General features: G+C 45.4%; 2 protein-coding genes across 2 annotated transcripts in view; one reads left to right on the forward strand and one right to left on the reverse strand.

The window, feature by feature from the left end:
* The first annotated feature begins 1,164 nt into the window (after positions 1 to 1,164).
* On the forward strand, positions 1,165 to 5,681 carry BOLA3 (bolA family member 3). The gene is given in 5 exon segments (XM_069956804.1): positions 1,165 to 1,347; positions 1,349 to 1,441; positions 2,869 to 2,992; positions 3,676 to 3,764; positions 5,432 to 5,681. Coding segments are annotated over 5 exon segments (417 nt in total). The 5' UTR covers positions 1,165 to 1,302; the 3' UTR covers positions 5,498 to 5,681.
* A 12,601-nt stretch (positions 5,682 to 18,282) lies between these two features.
* The window catches only part of MOB1A (MOB kinase activator 1A), a 49,367-nt gene continuing 46,016 nt past the window's right edge, over positions 18,283 to 21,633 (reverse strand). The window contains exons 5-6 of the mRNA XM_069942606.1: positions 21,292 to 21,455; positions 18,283 to 19,185 (exon numbers count right to left, since the gene is read on the reverse strand). Coding sequence (XP_069798707.1) covers positions 19,108 to 19,185; positions 21,292 to 21,455 — 242 coding nt within the window. The 3' untranslated portion in view covers positions 18,283 to 19,107. The remainder of the gene's footprint in view (positions 19,186 to 21,291; positions 21,456 to 21,633) is intronic.

Here is a 21,633-nt window from a genome sequence, read left to right on the forward strand (position 1 = left end):
CCAGTAGTATATAGCCTTCCTGTGCGCTACCCAGTAGTATATAGCCCCCCGTGCACTCCCCAGTAGTATATAGCCTTCCTGTGCACCCCCCAGTAGTATATAGCCCCCCCTGTGCACTCCCCAGTAGTATATAGCCTTCCTGTGCACTCCCCAGTAGTATATAGCCCCCCTGTGCACTCTCCAGTAGTATATAGCCCCCCCGTGCACTCCCCAGTAATATATAGCCTTCCTGTGCGCTCCCCAGTAGTATATAGCCCCCCCGTGCACTCCCCAGTAGTATATAGCCTTCCTGTGTACTCCCCAGTAGTATATAGCCCCCCGTGCACTCCACTGTAGTATATAGCCTTCCTGTGCACCCTCCAGTAGTATATAGCCCCCCCTGTGCACTCCCCAGTAGTATATAACCCCCCCTGTGCACTCCCCAGTAGTATATTGCCTTCCTGTGCACTACCCAGTAGTATATAGCCTTCCTGTGCACCCCCCAGTAGTATATAGCCCCCCTGTGCACTCCCCAGTAGTATATAGCCTTCCTGTGCACTCCCCAGTAGTATATAGCCCCCCGTGCACTCCCCAGTATTATATAGCCTTCCTGTGCACTCCCCAGTAGTATATAGCCCCTCTATGCACTCCCTAGTAGTATATAGCCCCCCCTGTACACTCCCCAGTAGTAAACAGCCTTTCTGTGCACCCCCCCAGTAGTATATAGCCTTTCTGTGTACCCCCCAGTAGTATATAGCCCCCCTGTGCACTCCCCAGTAGTATATAGCCCCCCCCCCGTGCACTCCTCAGTAGTATATAGCCCCCCTATGCACTCCCTAGTAGTATGTAGCCCCCCTGTGCTCCCCATCCCATATAGCATCTACAGCGTGATACACTGGATGTTAGTTAGCTGAATTCTATGGTCTGAAACATTTATTTAGAAACAGTGGATAAGGGTTAAGCAATATTACCAAGCTGTCTTATAATAAGCTTATCTGATATAGACAACACCGAGAACCTTCTTATGAGGCAGTCTGATAGTTCCCCCTCCTCTCCTGTGCGCCTCCATTACATAACACTATAGCAGTCACACAGAGCTCCCCCTGCCGGACATCATACACACTGCGCCTGCATCTGAAGGCAGCGGACGCCTATTGATGAGGTAATTCCTCCCCGCCTACTGGTTTATCACACAGTGACATGAGACCTGATAGCTGTGAGGAGAGCACGGCCATAGCTTTGGTTTGTGGCTTCTCCTCCTGCAGTGAGATTATACTGCTGGCGGAAATCAGAAGGTGAAACTTGATAGCGCCAGTAACAATCATGGCTGCCGTGGAAACAGATGACGTCATTAGAGCGCGCCGTATATAAACTGTATATCCTATGGCTGTACAGGATTGACATTGACGATCTGCAGGCTGGGATCATGTGGGCGGCCGGGCACCTGGTCTCCAGGACGAGGGTGAGTATGACGGGGACGGCTGGGTGTAGTCACTGCATTACACCCGCAGACAGGACTGTGGACAGGAGAGCCCTGCTCACAGCTGAGGGGCTGTTACACTGGTTTCCAGTCTGCTACAATGTTCCAGTCTCTCAGCATATAATATGCTTCAGACTGGATACAATTGTAACAAACCCTCAGCTGTTGACTGGAATTCCCTGTGTATAGCAGTGATCTGAAACCTATGTCCCTGGATATTTGGGAAACTACAACTCCCATCATGCCTTCACAGCAACTGACCATAAGGGGAGTTGTAGTTTTCCGAAACCTGAAGAGACATAAAGTTTGGGAACACTGCTATATACTGTCAGATTTTATGAGAAAGAATTGAATAACTGTTATATATGACATGTTATTGGCTGCTGTGGACTATGCGGGAGCAGACGTGGCCAGGACACGCTTATCCGTATACGTTATTACTGTAATATGTCCAGACCTCAGCGTCACTCCGGGTAATATCTGTGATAATTTGTAATGTATCCTTGGGGAGAATTCACATGCAGAGATCTGTCACTGTCCTATTCATCTGTATGGGGTAATCCATGTATGTACTGCACAGAGAACAGATCTGCTGTATGGGAATTGGCCCTCAGCTGTAGAACGTAAACTGTAATCTAGGGTTCACATGGCTTGGCCTAGATCAGGGACGGGGAACCTTCAGTCTTCCGGCCGTTGCAAAACTACAATTTCTATCATGATGGGAATTGTAATATTGCAACAGCTGGAGCGCTGAAGGTTCCCTGTCCCTGGGCTACATACGGGTGACTAGAATGAAAACTGGTCTCCCCTTGCTGTTATTCATGATGGAGTCCTTCACGGATGTACTATGACTTGTGCATGCTGAATGGATGGAGCATTGGACTGATAATCGGCCTGTGTAATTCCTTAAAGGAGAAGTCCGGCAAATTTTTAAATTAAATTATTGTATTGTCCCCTAAAAATTATAAAAATCCCCAATATACATTTATTATGGGAAATGCTTATAAAGTGTTTTTTTTCCTGCACTTACTACTGCATCAAGGCTTCACTTCCTGGATAACATGGTGATGTCACTTCCTGGATAACATGGGGATGTCACGACCCGACTCCCAGAGCTGTGCGGGCTGTGACTGCTGGAGAGGATGATGGCAGGGGGACACTGAGGGACACAGGGCACTGGAGGGACACTGAGCATCCCCCTGCCATCATCCTCTCCAGCAGCCACAGCCCGCACAGCTCTGGGAGTCGGGGCGTGACATCACCATGTTATCCAGGAAGTGACATCACCATGTTATCCAGGAAGTGACATCACCATGTTATCCAGGAAGTGAAGCCTTGATGCAGTAGTAAGTGCAGTGCTGTTTCCAGGTGATAAAAATAAGAATTTATTTTATTTTCTCTCCCGGCAGACGTGTGTCCTTTGCAATCTTAGAAGATCATTTGCTTCAAAGACTGTAGGAGAAGACCGGATCACCGAGGTGCTGAAGACAAAGTTTCCTCTGGCCTCCTGTGTGAGGGTGGTGGATATCTCAGGTAATAGAGAGTCATTTCCACTGACCGTGATCAGAGACAATTACTTGAGATCTCCTGATTGTACACGGCCAGCAGCAGGATCCCAGGCAAACAAATGGCCTATTGTTCAATCACAATGGGGAGTAAACTAGGCCAACACCTAATAGAAGTCCTTGTGGTGTATTCAGTGTTTACAGAGGGCTGGCTACACAACTTCCCTTCATTACATACAATAGGACCAGGTCAGATGTGTGGATTTCTATTGTTTACTATCATTTCCTTATCTGACATGATTGTAAAGTGAGCAGATATGGCATCAAGGTAGATACATATACAGGAAATTGTACAGGAAAACATTAAAAATCTGCCTCTTTGCTTCAGCTTTTCATGATCTATGGTTGCTGTCAATGAATGGAGAATAGTACAAACCGGTATGATTGGCATTTGACTCCCGGTGGCCGGAGAAGTTGGATGCAGCACTAGGGTAGCCAGGAAGACATGGATACAGCCATAGGTCTATGGCTGTATCCATTGTTTCCATGACTACCTAGGGCTCCATCCAACTTCTTCAGCCTCCGGAGTCAAATGCCCATCATTCCGGTTCGTACGAACCTGAGCTCTTGGTAGGTTCAATCATCTCTAATAAGAGTAAAAATAATGTATGCATATTGATCTATATATAATGTAGGTTTGTTATATTACAGGAGGATGCGGGGCAATGTATGAGGTCCATGTAGAGTCTGAAGAATTCAAAAACAAGCGCACAGTGCAGCAGCATCAGATGATCAATGAAGTGAGTATTGTCATTCTGTGTTACATGAAGGGTATTGTACAGTTCTCATGGCCTCTCAGTGATGTGTCCCCAGCCTGACTCCTAACCTCTTTTATTCTGCATCTTGATGTAATTTTATGTCAGGGATCCCAAATAATAAAGGCATATTAATATACTATTACATCAAGGGTACTCTCACACAGTCATTGGTACTGTGGTCAGTCAGAGGCAAGAGGACAGCTATAATAGTCACATTTACACCACAACTGCAAACAAAACTGATCCTGGTCTTACACTGTACAGGTATAAGGGTACTGACAGCTTACTTAAACTTACATTGTTTTTTTGGCTCAAAAATACAGCCAAATGTCAGCTTATAGTCAATAAGGAACTATGAAACCCCATACTAACATGATAATTTTGCGCTTTTTTTTTTTTTTTTTTTTGCAGTATGCCAAGCATTTTTTTCTTCTTATACACTTCTATAAGGCTGTATACCATTTTTTTGCATTTGCATTTTTTTCCTCAATTGTTTGAAGGGGTTGGACATTTTATAGTAAAATAGTTCAGTGTACAGTATTAGTAAGTGTACTCAATGTATATACTGACAGCAGCTCCCTGTGTACCTCATAGAGCTTATATCAGACTCTCCTCCACCAGGCTGGGCTGTTTTGCTCTGTGGTGAGTCTGTCCATAAGATGGCCGACATGGAGAAGCATGTGACCATGTCCTGCCCCCCAGTGTCCACCACTGAGTCTGTATATGCCTGTGGAGGACACTGGGGGGCGGGGCATGGTCCCATGCTCATCCATGTCGGCCATCTTATGGACAGGATCACCACAGAGCAGGGCAGCACAGTCTGGAGGAGGGAAGTTTGATGTTAGCTCTATGCGAGTGCACTTACTAATACTGTACACTAAACTATTTTACTATAAAGTTGCCAACCCCTTTAAAAGAAATCCTGGAATTTCATGATGAAAGAATCACATGATTTTAGTGGGGGGGGGGGGGGGGAAATGCCCAACTATCCTAATGAGATGAGTGCGAAAATGCCAGGAAAACTGTCTTGTTTCTTTCGTGGCCAAAAAAAAAAAAAAAAAAGACATGCAAGGTTTGTGTCTTACAGTCATAAATGGAAGCCTGAGAGGGGGGAGGTGTACATACTTTATGAACGGATATAGAAATATAAGGCCCGATTTACACATCTGTAGTGCCAGACCACGGATGTGAACCTGTAACCGTCCGCACTTGCACTGACCCCTTTAATCACTACGCTGCATAATGGCTTGCCCATCCATACCACGTAAAGATGTATCGGGCCATAGAAATGAATGGGTCCGCATAAGTAGCTGATGTGTGAAAGGGCCCTAAGCCTCTGCATATTTATCCTGAGAACCATAACATGCATAGTTCTTGTAGGGGCAGTGAAGTATAATATAATAACAACAATAAAGCAGAATAGCTTTGCCTTTTGGTTACCGCCCCATAAATTAATACAGCTTGTCCAGCAAAAAACGAGACCCCATCTGGTTATTTTAATGCAAAAAATAAAAGATGGAAAAAGCAACATTATCTGTGCTCCGCAAGGCTGGAAATGCTCCAGACCATGAGGAGTTAAATTGTCCAGTACTGTGCATTTTACATCTAATCCATGTTTCTTTGGCTGTCTCTCGTTTCCCTCCATGTAGGCTCTTCAGGAGGAGATTAAATCGATGCACGGCCTGAGAATATTCACATCTGTGCCTAAACACTGAGGACGCCTCATGCAGGAGGGAACGTCTGCTGCTGTATACACCTCAGGGGGTTCATGCAATATCCCCCCCCCCTTACTACAGAGAGAATGTGGACGTATATTTATATGAAGCTACAGACATTGCACGTTATAGTTTTGCTACCTAGAACATAAAATGATTACTCCAATAAAGTGAAGTAACAGCGCCTGTAGTTGTGGAGATTATTTAGTTGCTCCAATCTATGGTAGTAAAAACTGCCGTTTTGTGTATACAGCTCCAACGCAAATACTGCAGACATCCCATTGCATCTGATTCTTATTAACCCTACACACTGTAAAGAGGCAAAAGGTAACAACTACATGATCAGATTCCACAGAGGGGTTTAGAGTCTGTAGCTGTAGAGACACATCAGTGTAAGGAGGAGATGTACACAGTTTTGTTAAATTTTAAAGGGGAATTCTCTTTCAAATTATCTGGTATCAGAAAGTTATACAGATCTGTAAATTACTTCTATTTAAAAAAAATAACCAGTCTGCCAGTAGTTATTGGCTGCTTTATGTCCTGAAGAAAGTGGTGGATTCTTTGCAGTCTGACTCAGTGCTCTCTGCTGCCTCCGTCCATGACCAGTAACAAATCCCCATAGAAAACCACTTCTGCTCTCGACAATACCTGTCACTGACAGAGGTGGCGGTAGAGAACACTGTATCAGACTGAAAAGATACCACTTTCTGCAGAACATACAGCAGCTGATAAGTTCAGACTTTAAAATCGAGGTAATTTACAAAGCTGTATAACTTTCTGACACTAGTTTGTTTGTTTTTTCAAGGTATCTGGAATACTCTAACACAGGGGTCTCAAACTCGCGGCCCTCCAGCTGTTGCAAAACTACAATTCCCATCATGCCTGGGACAGCCAAAGCTTGCTTTGGCTGTCCCAGGCATGATGGGAATTGTAGTTTTGCAACAGCTGGAGGGCCGCGAGTTTGAGACCCATGCTCTAACACATTACCATTGACTATTCTGCAAAGTAGCTACGGCATTCTCTAGGGAATAATCTCCAAAGTATTAAAAAAAAAAATTATAATACTTCATCTGTATTGGGGCCTCTTTCAGTCCACTGCAACATAGATTTTACAGAGCCCTTCACTTTGATACACATTTTTCTGATTGTTGCTGGTATACAGATAGGGATGAGCAAATTTATAGTACTATCAAAGTTCTTCGCTGTCTCAGCAGGTGGCTTGTCAGACGGCTGCCTTTGAACTCCGGGTGCTGGGAAAAGCTGGATCCAGTCCAGCATTTGTCATTATTGTTTTTTTGGGTTTTTTTTTAAACCAAAAGGAATCAGTGGTAGATATAAGGCAAATTAAGGCTAATTCCATAAGATGACATTCAGAGAGATTTTTTTTTTTTTTTTATGTATACGTTACAACATGGTGACCAAAGCCTATAACTGTCATGCTCTAGCTTGTCCAGCAGATGGAGCCACTCTGTTTGCATTACATCAGGGATGGGGAACCTGCAGCCCACATTTCTTCTAATCTTCCTCTGTCCAATGTGGCTACTAGTCTGCAGGGATGTTTCACAATATACTTAAAATGACACATCCACATGAAGTTGTGTGTCTATAGAGATAGGGATGTGGTGAACCATGGTTGTAGAAGGATTGTAACATTAAAGAGAGCCAATCACATAAAACGGATGGAACGCTATGGGAATGTGCTGTAGCAGCACCCAGCACACTTCCCAAACATGCTTTTATACCCCCCGTCCCTGCAATGTACAAGCTGAAAACTTACTTTATAAGCTTGGCGCCCTGTATGTAAATTACCCCGAAGTAGTGCTCTGGGCGGAGAGCTGTGGGCAAGTAGTCACTGTCCCCTGGGCGTTCTGCAGCGCTAATCACGCCCCTCTGGGTATGATTAGCCTGCATAATTGTGGCGACGTCACCAGAGGCACACTGTCCTAACATCAGCACGCCTACGTTCTTGCTGTGCCGCACTTGCGCAGTACAGTGGGTCCACTCTGCACCGTACTGCGCAGGTGCAGAAAGCCTCAAACTCATTGCTGGAAATCCGGCAATGAGTTCAAGGCTATTTTGCACCTGCGCAGTACGGCACAGACTGGACCCGCTGTACTGCGCATGAGCGGCACAGGAAGAACGTAGGCGTGCTGACGTTAGAGACAGCGTGCCTCCGGTGATGTCGCATGTTTGGAAAGGGTGCTGGGTGCTGCTACAGCACATTCCCATAGCGTTACATGCGGTTTATGTGATTGGTCCCCTTTAAGAATACATAAACAATGGGGGAGATTTATCAAACATGGTGTAAAGTGAAACTGGCTCAGTTGCCCCTAGCAACCAATCAGATTCCACCTTTCATTTTCCAAAGAGTGTGAGGAATAAAAGGTGGACTGATTAGCTGCTAGGGGCAACTGAGCCAGTTTATGTTTGATAAATCTCCCCCTATGTGTCTGACTTTTGCCTTGAACAGAAAACAAGAAACCATAGCGCAATGTGAGTAATGAAAGCTGGACGGTGATTGGCTGCCGTCTGTCCAAGACAAAAGTCAGACATATTTTTGCTTCAGACACATTGCCAATGTGTCTAGAAAGGTTTTCAGGAAGAATTACAGAGGAACAGCAGGGTTTTACGGAGACTGCAAGTATTCACTAAGGCAGCCATCACCAGGGAGGCGACCGGTGCCCCTGTCCACTTTGATTGCGCCCCCTATATTACCACTAGTCTTGTCGATGCCCACATGTCTTTCCACTAGACCAGATGTAAATGTTGCTACTTGAAGTGAACTGTGAGTTGCATATATCTACTAATTAAAAGGATTTCTCTAGGATTAGAAAAAAAGCACAGCTTTCTTGCAAAAACAGCACCACCATTGTCCTCAGGTTTTGTGTGGTGTTACAATTCAGCTCTATTCACTTCAGTGGAACAGAGCTGCCTAACCACACCCAAACTGAGGAAGAGAGTGGTGCTGTTTTTGTAGCCATGTCTTTCTAAGCCTGATTAATCTTTTAATCCCACCAGGGATGTAACTGTACATCCATGTTTGCAATGCGTTCTCGCTGATGTTACATCTAGGTATAAAACCCTCCACATTGGAGCCCAGCTGTCATTGTCAGGGCCCAAGTAGTGCACGGGTCATGGCAGTTAACCCTAAAGACGCTGCAATCAGTGTGATTGCAGCATTTATAGTGCAAAACAGAGGGAGAACTCTCCATCTGTTCACCATCACACCATAGTAGCTATGACAACCGGTTGGTCTCTCTTGAGGCCTCCAGAATCGTGGCTACGTCAGCCCAAAAGGCACAGCCTGATCAGCACTACCTATGACAGGCATAATACAATACAATCAGCACTGCAATGTATTATGCCTGTCATCAGGCAAATCAGATAGAGAAGTCCCCATGATGGGACAACAATCATCATTAGGATAAGCTCACATCACAAAGCTAGAACCACAAAGGGAGACAGATGAGATTTCCAAAATCAGGTCTGGTCCTTAAAGTGTCACTGTCGTGAAATGTTTTAATTTTTTTTGCAGAAATCAATAGTCCAGGCAATTTTAAGAAACTTTGTAATTGGGTTTATTAGCCGAAAAATGCATTTTTATCATGAAAAAGCTGTTTGAAGCTCTCTCCCCTGTCTTCATTGTTCTCCTATGGAGAGAGCTAAATAAAAGACCAAAACAGGACAACTAATAGTTAATCTACAAATACCTCACCCGTTATCTCCTCTGACAGTCACCACTGACCTGTCTGAGCTCTGATTACAGCTGTCACCCAGCTCCGTGCCTGTAATCCTCTGTTATCTGCTGTCGGCTAACTCCCTCCTCCCCACTCCCCTCTCTATAGACCAGACTGGGTACGTCTGATGCAACAAGTCACAATTTCCTGATTTTTTGCAGTGAATGGAAAAGAGGAGGGAGGGGGGACCTGGGAAAAGGCTTTTTTAATGCAGATAATGGCAGATTTGGCTAATAAACCCAATTACAAAGTTTCTTAAAATCCCCTGGACTATTGATTTCTGCAAAAAAAAAAAAAAAAAATACAACAGTAACTCTAAGGCCAAAATTAGAATGGTCCTGAAGGGGTTAAACAAGTTATACAAGCTTAGAAAAACATGGCTGCTTTCTTCTAGAAACAGCACCACTCATGTCCTCTAGGGGTGGGTTTTGCAACTCAGTTCCACTAAAGCGAATGTAATACCACACACAGCCTGAGAACAGGGGTGGTGCTGTTTTTCTAACTCCTTTAAGAGACCGATAACTTTAGTACCTGCTTAGAGTGAATAATTCACAGATCAAACATTCAGAGTCAAAAATGTATTTTTATTACAATGCTCAAAAAACAGGAACATTGCTAACAAGATGTAGAAAAAGATAATCTGTAACAAAAGGATTAACTTGCATCTGCTGGCACCAAGAACATCTGATATGTAAGTCACTGAAGGCTGCGGCTTAGGAGGCACAAAACAGCGGCCAAGTCCAGTACCACCAATCCATTGTTCACAGTGGGGATGTCAACAAGGAGCAGGCACCGAATGTGGGATATATATGTATATTGCTTATCTCCAGCTAGGGCTCGGTTGCGGTGCCTCTCCAGCTATCAAGCAGTGTCCTGAAATAGTGTCTGACCCAGCAGCTATTTAAGCAAAGCAGAGAGGATGAGGAAAGTCTGGTCTATGCCAACTCTGATCATGTGATGTCTAACGGGAGCGGACTGACTTAGGCGTCACAAGATGATGTGTATTCTGGAACATTTTACTCATCTTTATAGATTACAACAGTCAGTACAGAACGGTTGGTCATATGGTGTAGTAATACCAAATATCACTATGAGGCACAATATGGCGGCCATGATGTTATTTCAATTGTATCAAGTTTCCTTTAGATGGTAATCATTATGGAAAATCAGTAGAGATGAGCATGACTCCAGCATGCGGAAGTCTGATCATTCGGCATTTAAATACTGGTGGCTGAAGAATTTGGATGCAGCCCTAGGGAGTCCTGAAAATCATGGATACAGTCTGTTTTCCAAGACTCCCTAGGGCTGTATACAGCTTCCGCCACCAGTAATCAAATGCCAAATGATCGGACTCAAGCACGCTGGAGTCATGCTCATCTCTAGAAATCGGCCATATATCAGGACACTGGCACCCAGGGGCTGGCTGGCAAATTTTAGCCCGGGGGGCAAGTACACAACACTGGCCCATGAGTAGCAGGCTGGCAGCCCATCCTTAAAGGACCACTCTGGCCTCTTACCTCTTACCTATAACATCTTCGGTCCTTCCAGTCATTGGTGACCAAATATCCTACTGTGCCCTGTGAAAGGGTCAGAACTCACTTTCCTGTATAAGTCTATGGGGCGGCTCAGTGATGACACAGAACGGTCCCATAGACAGATGCTAGGAAAGCTGGGTGACCTCTATCATACTGAGTACAAGATGCTGGAAAGCTGGGTGACCTCCATCATACTGAGTATAAGATGCTGTGAAAGCTGGGTGACCTCCATTATACTGAGTATAGGATGGTGGGAAAGCTGGGTGACCTCCATTATACTGAGTATAGGATGGTGGGAAAGCTGGGTGACCTCTATCATACTGAGTATAAGATGCTGTGAAAGCTGGGTGACCTCCATTATACTGAGTATAGGATGGTGGGAAAGCTGGGTGACCTCTATCATACTGAGTATAAGATGCTGGAAAGCTGGGTGACCTCCATCATACTGATTATAAGATGCTGGGAAAGCTGGGTGACCTCCATGATACTAAGTATAAGATGCTGTGAAAGCTGGGTGACCTCCATTATACTGAGTATAGGATGGTGGGAAAGCTGGGTAACCTCCATCATACTGACTACAAGATACTGGGAAAGCTGTGTGACCTCCATCATATTTAGTATAAGATGCTGGGAAAGCTGGGTGACCTCCATCCTACTGAGTATAAGATGGTGGAAAAGCTGGTGACCCCCATAATACTGTGTACAAGATGCTGGAAAGCTGGGTGACCTCCATCATACTAAGTATAAGATGGTGGAAAAGCTGGTGACCCCCATAAAACTGTGTACAAGATGCTGGAAGGCTGGGTGACCTCCATCATACTGAGTATAAGATGGTGGGAAAGCTGGGTGACCTCCATCATACTGAGTATAAGATGGTGGGAAAGCTGGGTGACCTCCATCATTCTGAGTATAAGATGGTGGGAAAGCTGGGTGACCTCCATCATACTGAGTATAAGATGGTGGGAAAGCTGGGTGGCCTCCATCATACTGAGTATAAGATGGTGGGAAAGCTGGGTGACCTCCATCATACTGAGTATAAGATGGTGGGAAAGCTGGGTGACCTCCATTATACTGAGGATAAGATGGTGGGAAAGCTGGGTGACCTCCATTATACTGACTACAAATACAAGATGCTGGGAAAGCTGCCTGACCCTCATTATACTGACTACTACGCAAGATGCTGGGAAAGCTGGGGTTACTGTATTTTTACAATAGTTTATATCACTCGATGTACTTCTGTATATATGTCTCCTCTATGTACTCCTGTGTAGGTCTCCTCTTGTATATATGTATCATCTATATACTTCTGTATATACGTCTCCTCTATGTACTGCTGTATATATGTATCCTCTATGTCCTCCTGTATATATGCCTCCTCTATGTACTCCTGTATATATATATGTATACTCTATGTACTCTTGTATATATATATGTATCCTCTATGTACTACTGTATATATGCCTCCCCCTGTATATATGTATCCTCTATGTACTGCTGTATATATGCCTCCCCCTGTATATATGTATCCTCTATGTACTGCTGTATACATGTATCCTCTATTTACTGCTGTATATATGTATCCACTATGTACTCCTGTATATATGTATCCTCTATGCCCTCCTGTATATATGTATCCTCTATGTAGCAGGGACACATGCAGGCAGGGGCATTTCCGGGATAAGCGAGGGGGGGGGGGGTAGCGGGACACATGGTGCCTCCATCTAGGTAGAGTGTAGTAGTGGAGGTATAGTGGATAATGGGTGTAGTAGTACAGGTAAAGATGAGGGGTGAGGTAGTACAGGTATAGATATGGGGGGTATTAGTAATACTGATGAGGGGGATTAGTAGTACAGGTATAGATGTGGGCTGTAGTAGTACAGGTAAAGATGAGGGGTGTAGTAGGAATAAAGGTATAGATGAGAGGTGACAGGGGCATACTGGGGGAAACTGGGGCAGCTGGGGATGACTGGGAGAGCTGGGGGTGTACGGGGCAAACTGGGGGGTGAGTGGGGCAGCTGGGGGTGACTGAGGGGGACTGGGGCAAACTGGGGTTGACTTAAGCGGGACTGGGGCAGTTGGAGTTGACTGAATGAGGACTAGGGCAGACTGGGGGTGACTGAAGGGGGACTGGGGCAGACTTGGGCGACTGAGGGGGGACTGGGCAGACTGTGGATGACTGAGAGGGACTGGGGCAGACTGGGGTGACTGGGCAGACTGTGGATGACTGAGGGGGACTGGGGGTGACTCTAGGGGGACTGGGGCAGCTGGGGGTGACAGAGGGGGACTGAGGCAGACTGGGGGTGACTCTAGAGGGATTGGGCAGCTGGGGGTGATTGGGGCAGGAGTGCACATATCCCTCCTCCTCTCACCCCGGCAAACAGGTTCCCCTCCCGGCCACACGTGCAGGTCCCCGGTCTCTGAAGCAGGCCACAGGGACTGTAGAGGTGATAGCGTCACTGCCATTACTGGAGCTGTACAGCGGGATCGGGGGATGCAGATCCCGCTGTTCAGCTCCAGGACCCGAAGCAACGTTATCACCACTACAGTCCCTGCAGCCTCCTCCAGAGACTGGGGACCTGCACGTGTGGCCGGGAGGGGAGCAGGACATGATATGTATAGCTGGGGTAGGTCAGTCGCGGCTCTGTTAGGCGAACTGCCGACCGCCCTGCACCTCACCTCCGGCCCGACACTCCACGCACCGCCGCCCGCCATGCACCTCACCTCCGCGCCGCCTGCTTGACCTGCACCTCTTGCCCGGCCGCCAACCCGTCACTCTACGCTGCTCCACCTGCAATGATTTTTTGTGAAAATTGAATTTACGGTTTTAATCGAAATTGATTCTAACCTTCTGGGCAAATTAATTTGATTAATCGCCCAGCCCTAACTCCTCTGTATGTATGTATCCTCTATGCACCCCTGTATATATGTCTCCTCCTGTATATATGTATCCTCTGTATGTCTCCTCCTGTATATATGTCTCCTCCTGTATGTATGTATCCTCTATGTACCCCTGTATATATGTCTCCTCCTGTATATATGTATCCTCTGTATGTCTCCTCCTGTATATAAGTCTCCTCCTGTATATATGTATCCTCTATGTACCCCTGTATATATGTCTCCTCCTGTATATATGTATCCTCTGTATGTCTCCTCCTGTATATAAGTCTCCTCCTGTATATATGTATCCTCTATGTACCCCTGTATATATGTCTCCTCCTGTATATATGTATCCTCTGTATGTCTCCTCCTGTATATATGTCTCCTCCTGTATATATGTATCCTCTATGTACCCCTCTGTATGTCTCCTCCTGTATATATGTATCCTCTATGTACCCCTCTGTATGTCTCCTCCTGTATATACATATCCTATATGTACCCCTGTATATATGTCTCCTCCTGTATATATGTATCCTCTGTATGTCTCCTCCTGTATATATGTCTCCTCCTGTATATATGTATCCTCTATGTACCCCTGGTAAAGTCCAAGGTTGGAACAGCGGAACCTCCCAGGGATGCACAGTCTCCGTCAGGTGGGCCCACACCTGATACTCAATAGCGAAAAAGAAATGGTGTGGAGACAGCATCCATCCAGTGAAAAAATATTTTTACTTTATTTTAAGCCATTGCATATAAAAAGATTACCGACGTTTCGGCTCTAACACTCCTGAGCCTTTCTCAAGTGTTAGAGCCGAAACGTCGGTAATCTTTTTATATGCAATGGCTTAAAATAAAGTAAAAATATTTTTTCACTGGATGGATGCTGTCTCCACACCATTTCTTTTTCTCTATGTACCCCTGTATATGTCTCCTCCTGTATATATGTATCCTATATGTACCCCTGTATAGATGTATCCTCCTGTATATATGTATCCTCTATGTACCCCTGTATATATGTCTCCTCCTGTATATATGTATCCTCTATGTACCCCTCTGTATGTCTCCTCCTGTATATATGTATCCTATATGTACCCCTGTATAGATGTATCCTCCTGTATATATGTATCCTCTATGTACCCCTGTATATATGTCTCCTCCTGTATATATGTATCCTCTATGTACCCCTCTGTATGTCTCCTCCTGTATATATGTATCCTCTATATACTCCTCAGTATGTCTCCTCTTGTATATATGTATCCTCTATGTACCCCTGTATATATGCCTCCTCCTGTATATATGTATCCTCTATGTACCCCTGTATATATGCTTCCTCCTGTATACATGTATGCTCTATATACTCCTCTGTATGTCTCCTCCTGTATATATGTATCCTCCTGTGTAGGTCTCCTGTATATATGTATCCTCCTGTGTAGGTCTCCTGTATATATGTATCCTCCTGTGTAGGTCTCCTGTGTATATGTATCCTCTATGTCAGGGAGGGGGAACCTTGGCTCTTCAGCTGTTGCAAAACTACAACTCCCATCATCCATGGACAGCCTATCGCTCTCCAGCTATGATGGGAGTTGTAGTTTTGCAGCAGCTGGAGAGCCTTGGTCCCCTCCCCCTGCCCTATGGCCTGCTATGTAGATGTCCTCCTGTGTAGGTACCTGGCTTCCTGCAGACACCATCTTCTCTGTCTTCAGGCTCTTCTAGCCCAGTTGCAGAAGAACCAGCTGGGAGGAGAGAGCGGCCTCTGGTGGCCGGAGGAAGATACTGCCTACAGCAGTTTGCTTTTTACCATAAGCCTCTTAGGCTTATAGAAAGCATAGTGGCCATACAGGGGGCGGGGCTTACCGGCATGGGGGCGGGGCTTCGGCGGCCGCTTCCATCACAGTCCGGATCCACCACAGCCACAGGTAAATATGACTGAAGAGGGCGGGGCTGTAAGCAGGGGAGGCACTGAGGACTCCAGCCAGCTGTCAGCCGCCATGCGGCCCTGACAACTGGGGGAAGACCGGCCCAGGGGGCATATGCCCCCCTGCCCCCCGGCCCAGCCCGCCCCTGCTGGCACCATATGTGTCTCATGCAAGTAAAGCAGCATGAATGCAGAAAGTGCACACACACTATAATACTAAACACTAGCATCTGGCCAATTAGTACAGGCCACTGCTCAATTCATCTGCATTGGTTTTGTTGAAACAATTATATTTAGGCCAGAACCACATGTAGCAGTAGGTTGCCTTGTGGCCGAACCAGTAAGGCCTAAATGTTCCATATAAGTTCAGCCCCATACATGTGAAGGGGATATACTACAGTACTAGACAGTCTAGGTAAAAAAAGAGGCACAGGGAGGGAAGCATTCCTTAATCTCATACAATTCTTTAAATGCACTTGTTCCATGCAGTTAATAGATCAACTTGTACAGACATGACAATTTAAAGGGCATGTACACTAGTGCGGGTCAGCGGACGATCTGTTGTAGATTAGCTATGGATTTAATGCTGACTTCATCAATAGGAAAGTCCGAATCCACAACAAATCTGTAAGTATGGACGTAAGAGTATATTCATACCGGACTGTCATGCTGCAGATTCTTGAGGAGTTCCAACAGGATAGTCAACATGGCCACAGAGCTGCAGCATTTCCATCCCATGTGAACATACCCTAAAGGCGTTCTAAATGTATAAGGAAAGAATACAGAACACACCTGAAGAAGAGCATGGCCTCCCTGCTCTCAGACATCACACTGGAACTAGTCAGGAAAGCATTGCGTTTTACTCAGATGATATCAGAATGAACAATGGGCCATTTGTAAGGCATAAAAGTCAATTATTACACTCATGGAACCAGGACAAGCAGGTAAAATTAAGCCAAACCAGGTAACAGTGTTGACGGGGATTTTACATATTAAATGAATGTTGATCCTGTAATCATGATGCTGCTAATCCTAATCTGTAATTTATTGGGTGGTTGTTGATCTGGGATTAATACTTATGCTCCATATTGTTATACTGAAATGGTATTACAGGAGATCACTTCTCTTCTATGGCCAGGCAGAAGTGAGGCAGTTCTTCTGGGCACTCCCTGATCACTATTATCAGAAAAAAACATGGCTCCATCCAAAAACAGGACCTCTCTCATCCACAGGCTTGTCTACTGTTGCAGTGCAGCCTAAATTCATGTGAATGCAATACCAGACACAGCCTATCAACAAAGGTGGCACTGTTGTCAGAAGAAAGCAGCCAGGATTTACTAGCCACATGCAAACTTTAAGTAAGGTCCTGGGGGATAGTATAGTGCTCCCCAATACAACAAATAAATGGCAACCCTCACTTCTGACATGTTAGAAGCTTTGACCGGTGAGTGTCTGGGTGCTGAGGCCCCCAAATGATCACTAACAGAAAGGGCAGCTTCACTCAGATGAGAACCATGCATAGCGAACTAACAGTGAAGGCGGCAGAAAACACTGTAATTTCCCCTTTAAGATATTTCATGAGACAAACTCAAGCATGCTCAAATTGGTCCTCATTTAATTACCAGTGTCTGACAAAGTTGGATGCAGCTCTAGGGAATCCGGGAATACATGGATACAGCGATAGGCATGGATACAGCCATGTTTTCCTGGACTTCCTGGAGCTGCATCCAAATTTAGCAGCCACTGGAATTCAAATGTCAAAGAATCAACCTCTTGAGTCACACTCATCTCTAGTACATACCAATTCTGACATACACATCACTTGAAAAGTTAAAGAGACTCTGTACCCACAATCTGCCCCCCCCCCCAAAAAAAAACCCCAAAAAAACAAAAAAAAAAAACACTTGTACCTTCGGTTAGCTGCTTTTAATCCAAGCTCTGTCCCAGGGTCCGTTCGGCAGGTGATGCAGTTATTGTCCTAAAAAACAACTTGCAGCCCTGTGTCAAATTGGCGTGGCCTAGACTGCATGTGCCCTAACCTTGCACCGCCCCTCCGTCCCTACTCCCCACCCTCCTGATTATTAGGAATGCCCCTGGGAAGGATTTTTTCTATTCATCGCCTGGCTGAACACTGCACATGTGCTGGATCGTTAAGGCCCATGTGCAGTGTTCACACAAGTGATGAATAGGAAAAAAACTGCCCAAGGCATTCCTAATGATGAGTAGGGTGGGAGAGGCAGTGCAAGGCTTTGGCACACACACTCTAGGCCAAGCCAATTTAACACAGGGCTGCATGTTTAAAAGTAGTTTTTTAGTACAATAACTGCCTCAGCTGCCAAATGGACCCCAAGACAGATCTTGGATTAAAAGCAGCTATCTGACGGTACAAGTGGTTTGAAAGGATCAGATTGTGGGTACAGAGTCACTTTAAAAGGGGTATCCAGGGTTAAAAAAAAACATAGCTACTTTCTATTATAAACAGCACCACACAGCTCATTGTCTGAGATTGCAGCTCAGTTCCATTAGATAATGGAATAAGTGTAATACCACACACAACCTGAGGACAGGGGTGGCGCAGTTTTTGGAAAAATATAACGATTTCTTTTTCTAATCCTGGATAACACCTTTTAATGCACAATCTGATCAGAGGTGAAGCCTGACCTGCAGTCTGTCCTGGTAGTCATGACACTCCACCTAATAAAAATGTCACTTTATACTGTGTCATTGCATTGCTCGTACTTTTATTTTTCACTTAATAAAAATGAACACAAATAACCCCCAGAGAACCGGCGCTCTCATCTTTACCATAGCAAATTTAAAAAAATAGATAATTCATTGCAAGAAAACAAACTTGTTCCAAAATTCTGAATATTAGACTTGTATTCAATACAATGTCGGTTCATCACATCTAAAGCTTATAAAAATGTAAGTAAAATAAAAAGACTGAAGTGGCAGAGCAAAAAGAGTGGTCCCCCCAGGGTTCTATATAACCCCCAGGCCTCTAGTGCCCATGTCTGCTTTACCTGTTCCTCCCCATTTTATTGCAGAACAGGATGCAGTCACCTATCAGATCAGGAAGGGAAAAAAAATCATAAAAAAATAAAAGCTTGCTGAACGTGAAGCCTTCAAAAGGATATGGACTGTACATAGAGCAAGAGGAGAATAGTAATGCAAAGGTGTATACAGTGGTATGGAAAGGCCACGTCCATCGGCTGACTTGCAGCAGACTAAAAATTAATAATAAAGTGAAAATTAAGATTTTTATCGCCCCCCCCCAGCAGAAAACCAGCAGATGTGAAAAAGACGGAAGCGTCTAAATGCACATCTAGTGGAGTGTTCCTTTATAGCATCTCTATAAAAGTTCATACAAAAATAACGCAAGGCAATCTCTATGTAAAAGACGGCTTCCAGTGGCGACCTCCTCTGGTAATTCAGTGGTAATGGGTTTCCTTCAGGTAGCTAATGGTTATATGACAAAGGCTTGCAGGTGGTATGTGCTGTGAGAGGAGACCAGATCTCACAGGAAGAGCTCCCCCTCCTCTCCGCTTATCTGTCTTTGGATCCCAGTTTCTCGATCAGTTCTTGAAGGGGAGCCAGCTCTCGGCGGTCAATCAGGTTAAATTCCTGCAGAAATACAAGAAGCAGAAGCTCAACAGGCAAATAACATCCAGTAACAATCCACTAATTCAACAATGGCTAGCTGGATAACTATGCTCAGCCAATCATGGCTGAGCAGCAGATGATGCACTGGAGGGGGTCGGAGTGGTCCGGCCGGCCTCCTGAAGATGACGTGTTGGACCCAAGATGGCGGCTGGGGTTGACAGTGATTCAGTGAGCATACGGCATCACACTTCCGGGGTGGGGGGAACACGGGGAAGGGGGCCATTAACTTTGTAATGTGTGTTATTTAGTGAATAAATTTTGAACAGCGCACTACCCCTTTAAAGTGACTGTACCACCAGGCCCAGGCAAAAGCACTGGAGGCGGGCCGACACACTCTTAGTGGGAAGAAACCCCGGCCCCTCCATGACATGATTCCATTAGGCTGGGTCCACACTGAGCAAAACTAGCGGAATTCCACGGCGGAGTCTATGGGAGGTGCGCGCTCCTGCTCTGTCCGCGCTGAAGAATGAACATGTTCATTCTTCAGCGTGGAGAGACGCTATGAGAACAGCAGCGTGGGCCTCCCATAGACTCACATTAAGAGAGGGAGGCTAACGGCATTCCGCTAGTTTTGCTCAGTGTGAACCTGGCCTTAGGATCAATGAAACCCTATCATAGAGGGGCTACGTTTTCCTCCCACTAAGGGTGGGTCGGCGCGCCTAGAGTGCTTCTGTCTGGGCCTGGTGGTACAGTCACTTTAAAGGACAAGTGCCATGAAAAACTTTTTCCCAGTAATTGAAGCACATTACAAAGTTATATAACTCTGTAATATGCTTCAATCACCTATCTGCCTCCCTTCCCTGTCTTTTCCCCCCTCCACCCCCCACCAGGAAGTGTCCTGACTCACACAGACCTGATTACTGTTGTCACAGTCACCAAGCTCTTCTCTCAGCTCCTTCTCCTGTTACACTAGCCTCCCCCTCCCCTGCCTTGTCAGGTGACAGGCTTGCTCAGCTCCCATTGGCTGAACAACTGCAAGCCATCACTTGTCACATCTCACTTGCTTATCTTCCCTCAGACTGACTCCGGCACATAGGCAGCTCCCCCCACCCCTCATACCCTCTCTCCTGCTGCGGTGGACTCAGTGAAGGAGTCATGTCACTAGAGAAGATAAGCTGAGCAAGCAGAGTCACCTGACAAGGAGGGGGAGGGGGAGGCTGGTGTAACAGGACCTGGAGCAGCCCTCCTGCTGATGACTCACAAGAAGGAGCTGCCTGGTGATGGTGAGGACAGTAATCAGGTCTGTGTGAGTTAGGACACTTCCTGGTGGGGGGTGGAGGGGGGAAAAGACAGGGAAGGGAGGCAGATAGGTGATTGAAGCACATTACAGAGTTATATAACTTTGTAATGTGCTTCAATTACTGGGAAAAAGTTTTTCATGGCACTTGTCCTTTAAGGGTACATTCACACAAAGCATCTGCTGCACATTTCATGTGGTGTTCAACCCTTTAGTTACACTGACATCTGCAGCAGATCTTGTGCATGCGAATATACCCCAATTCATCCAATTTAACACTAATCCATGCCAGATAAAAAATGTCTGGTAATATGGCAACATCTAAAGGAGGTTAAGGCCATATTACAGAGTGCACACTGTAAGCCTGCACCAATCTCAATGTGCTAGAATGGTTACCAAGCTTATTTGATGACTAAACTATCATGCGGCCAGGGCTAGCGATGTGCGTGCAGGGCTAGCGATGTGCGTGCAGCCCTTACCTGTAATTAGCTGCACATACTTTATTATCCATGTGGGGCCAGTGGGCGATTTTTATTTTCTAACATGTTGAAAGACAGCGATTAGCCGACCAGTGAACATTTGCTTGCTCATCTGCTAATCACTGGCTCTACTACACAATGACATATTGGCCTGATTTGGTAGATAGTAACTCCATGTACAGTAACAAGGCTTTTACTCAGCCTTACAGATTCAATGGCCTATCTTTAGGTTTAGACCAACCACATCAGATTGGCGTAGGTCTGATTTCCAGCACTTTTCTGTGTTTACAAGTGCTCTGTACCTGCAGTTGAGAAATGGTGAGGAACCAGTAACAGTGTCAGTGCTCTCACCTGTACAAAGAAAATGAAATGTTTAAATGACGTGTTGAGATGTGCTTCTTCCTGTAGCTGCATAACAGAGTCAAAGTGCTGGTGGTAGATGTGGGCGTACACACGGAACAGCCGCTTCAATATGGTCTTTGCCACAGACATGAAGTTTTTGGGGAAAGGGACACCTAAGCACAGAGGAAACAAACAAACGTTAAAGTCATAAAACGCTATCATTTATATATCACTAACATTTTCTGCAGCATTGTCCCTATAGCGTATGGGGTGCTGAGGATGAAGGTAAGTTTCTTACCTTAATCCTCTGCGCCATTTCCGTGTTATTAGGAGTTTAATCTTTATGCTAAT

Source organism: Dendropsophus ebraccatus, chromosome 1, assembly GCF_027789765.1.
Source record: "Dendropsophus ebraccatus isolate aDenEbr1 chromosome 1, aDenEbr1.pat, whole genome shotgun sequence".
Lineage (NCBI taxonomy): Eukaryota > Metazoa > Chordata > Amphibia > Anura > Hylidae > Dendropsophus > Dendropsophus ebraccatus.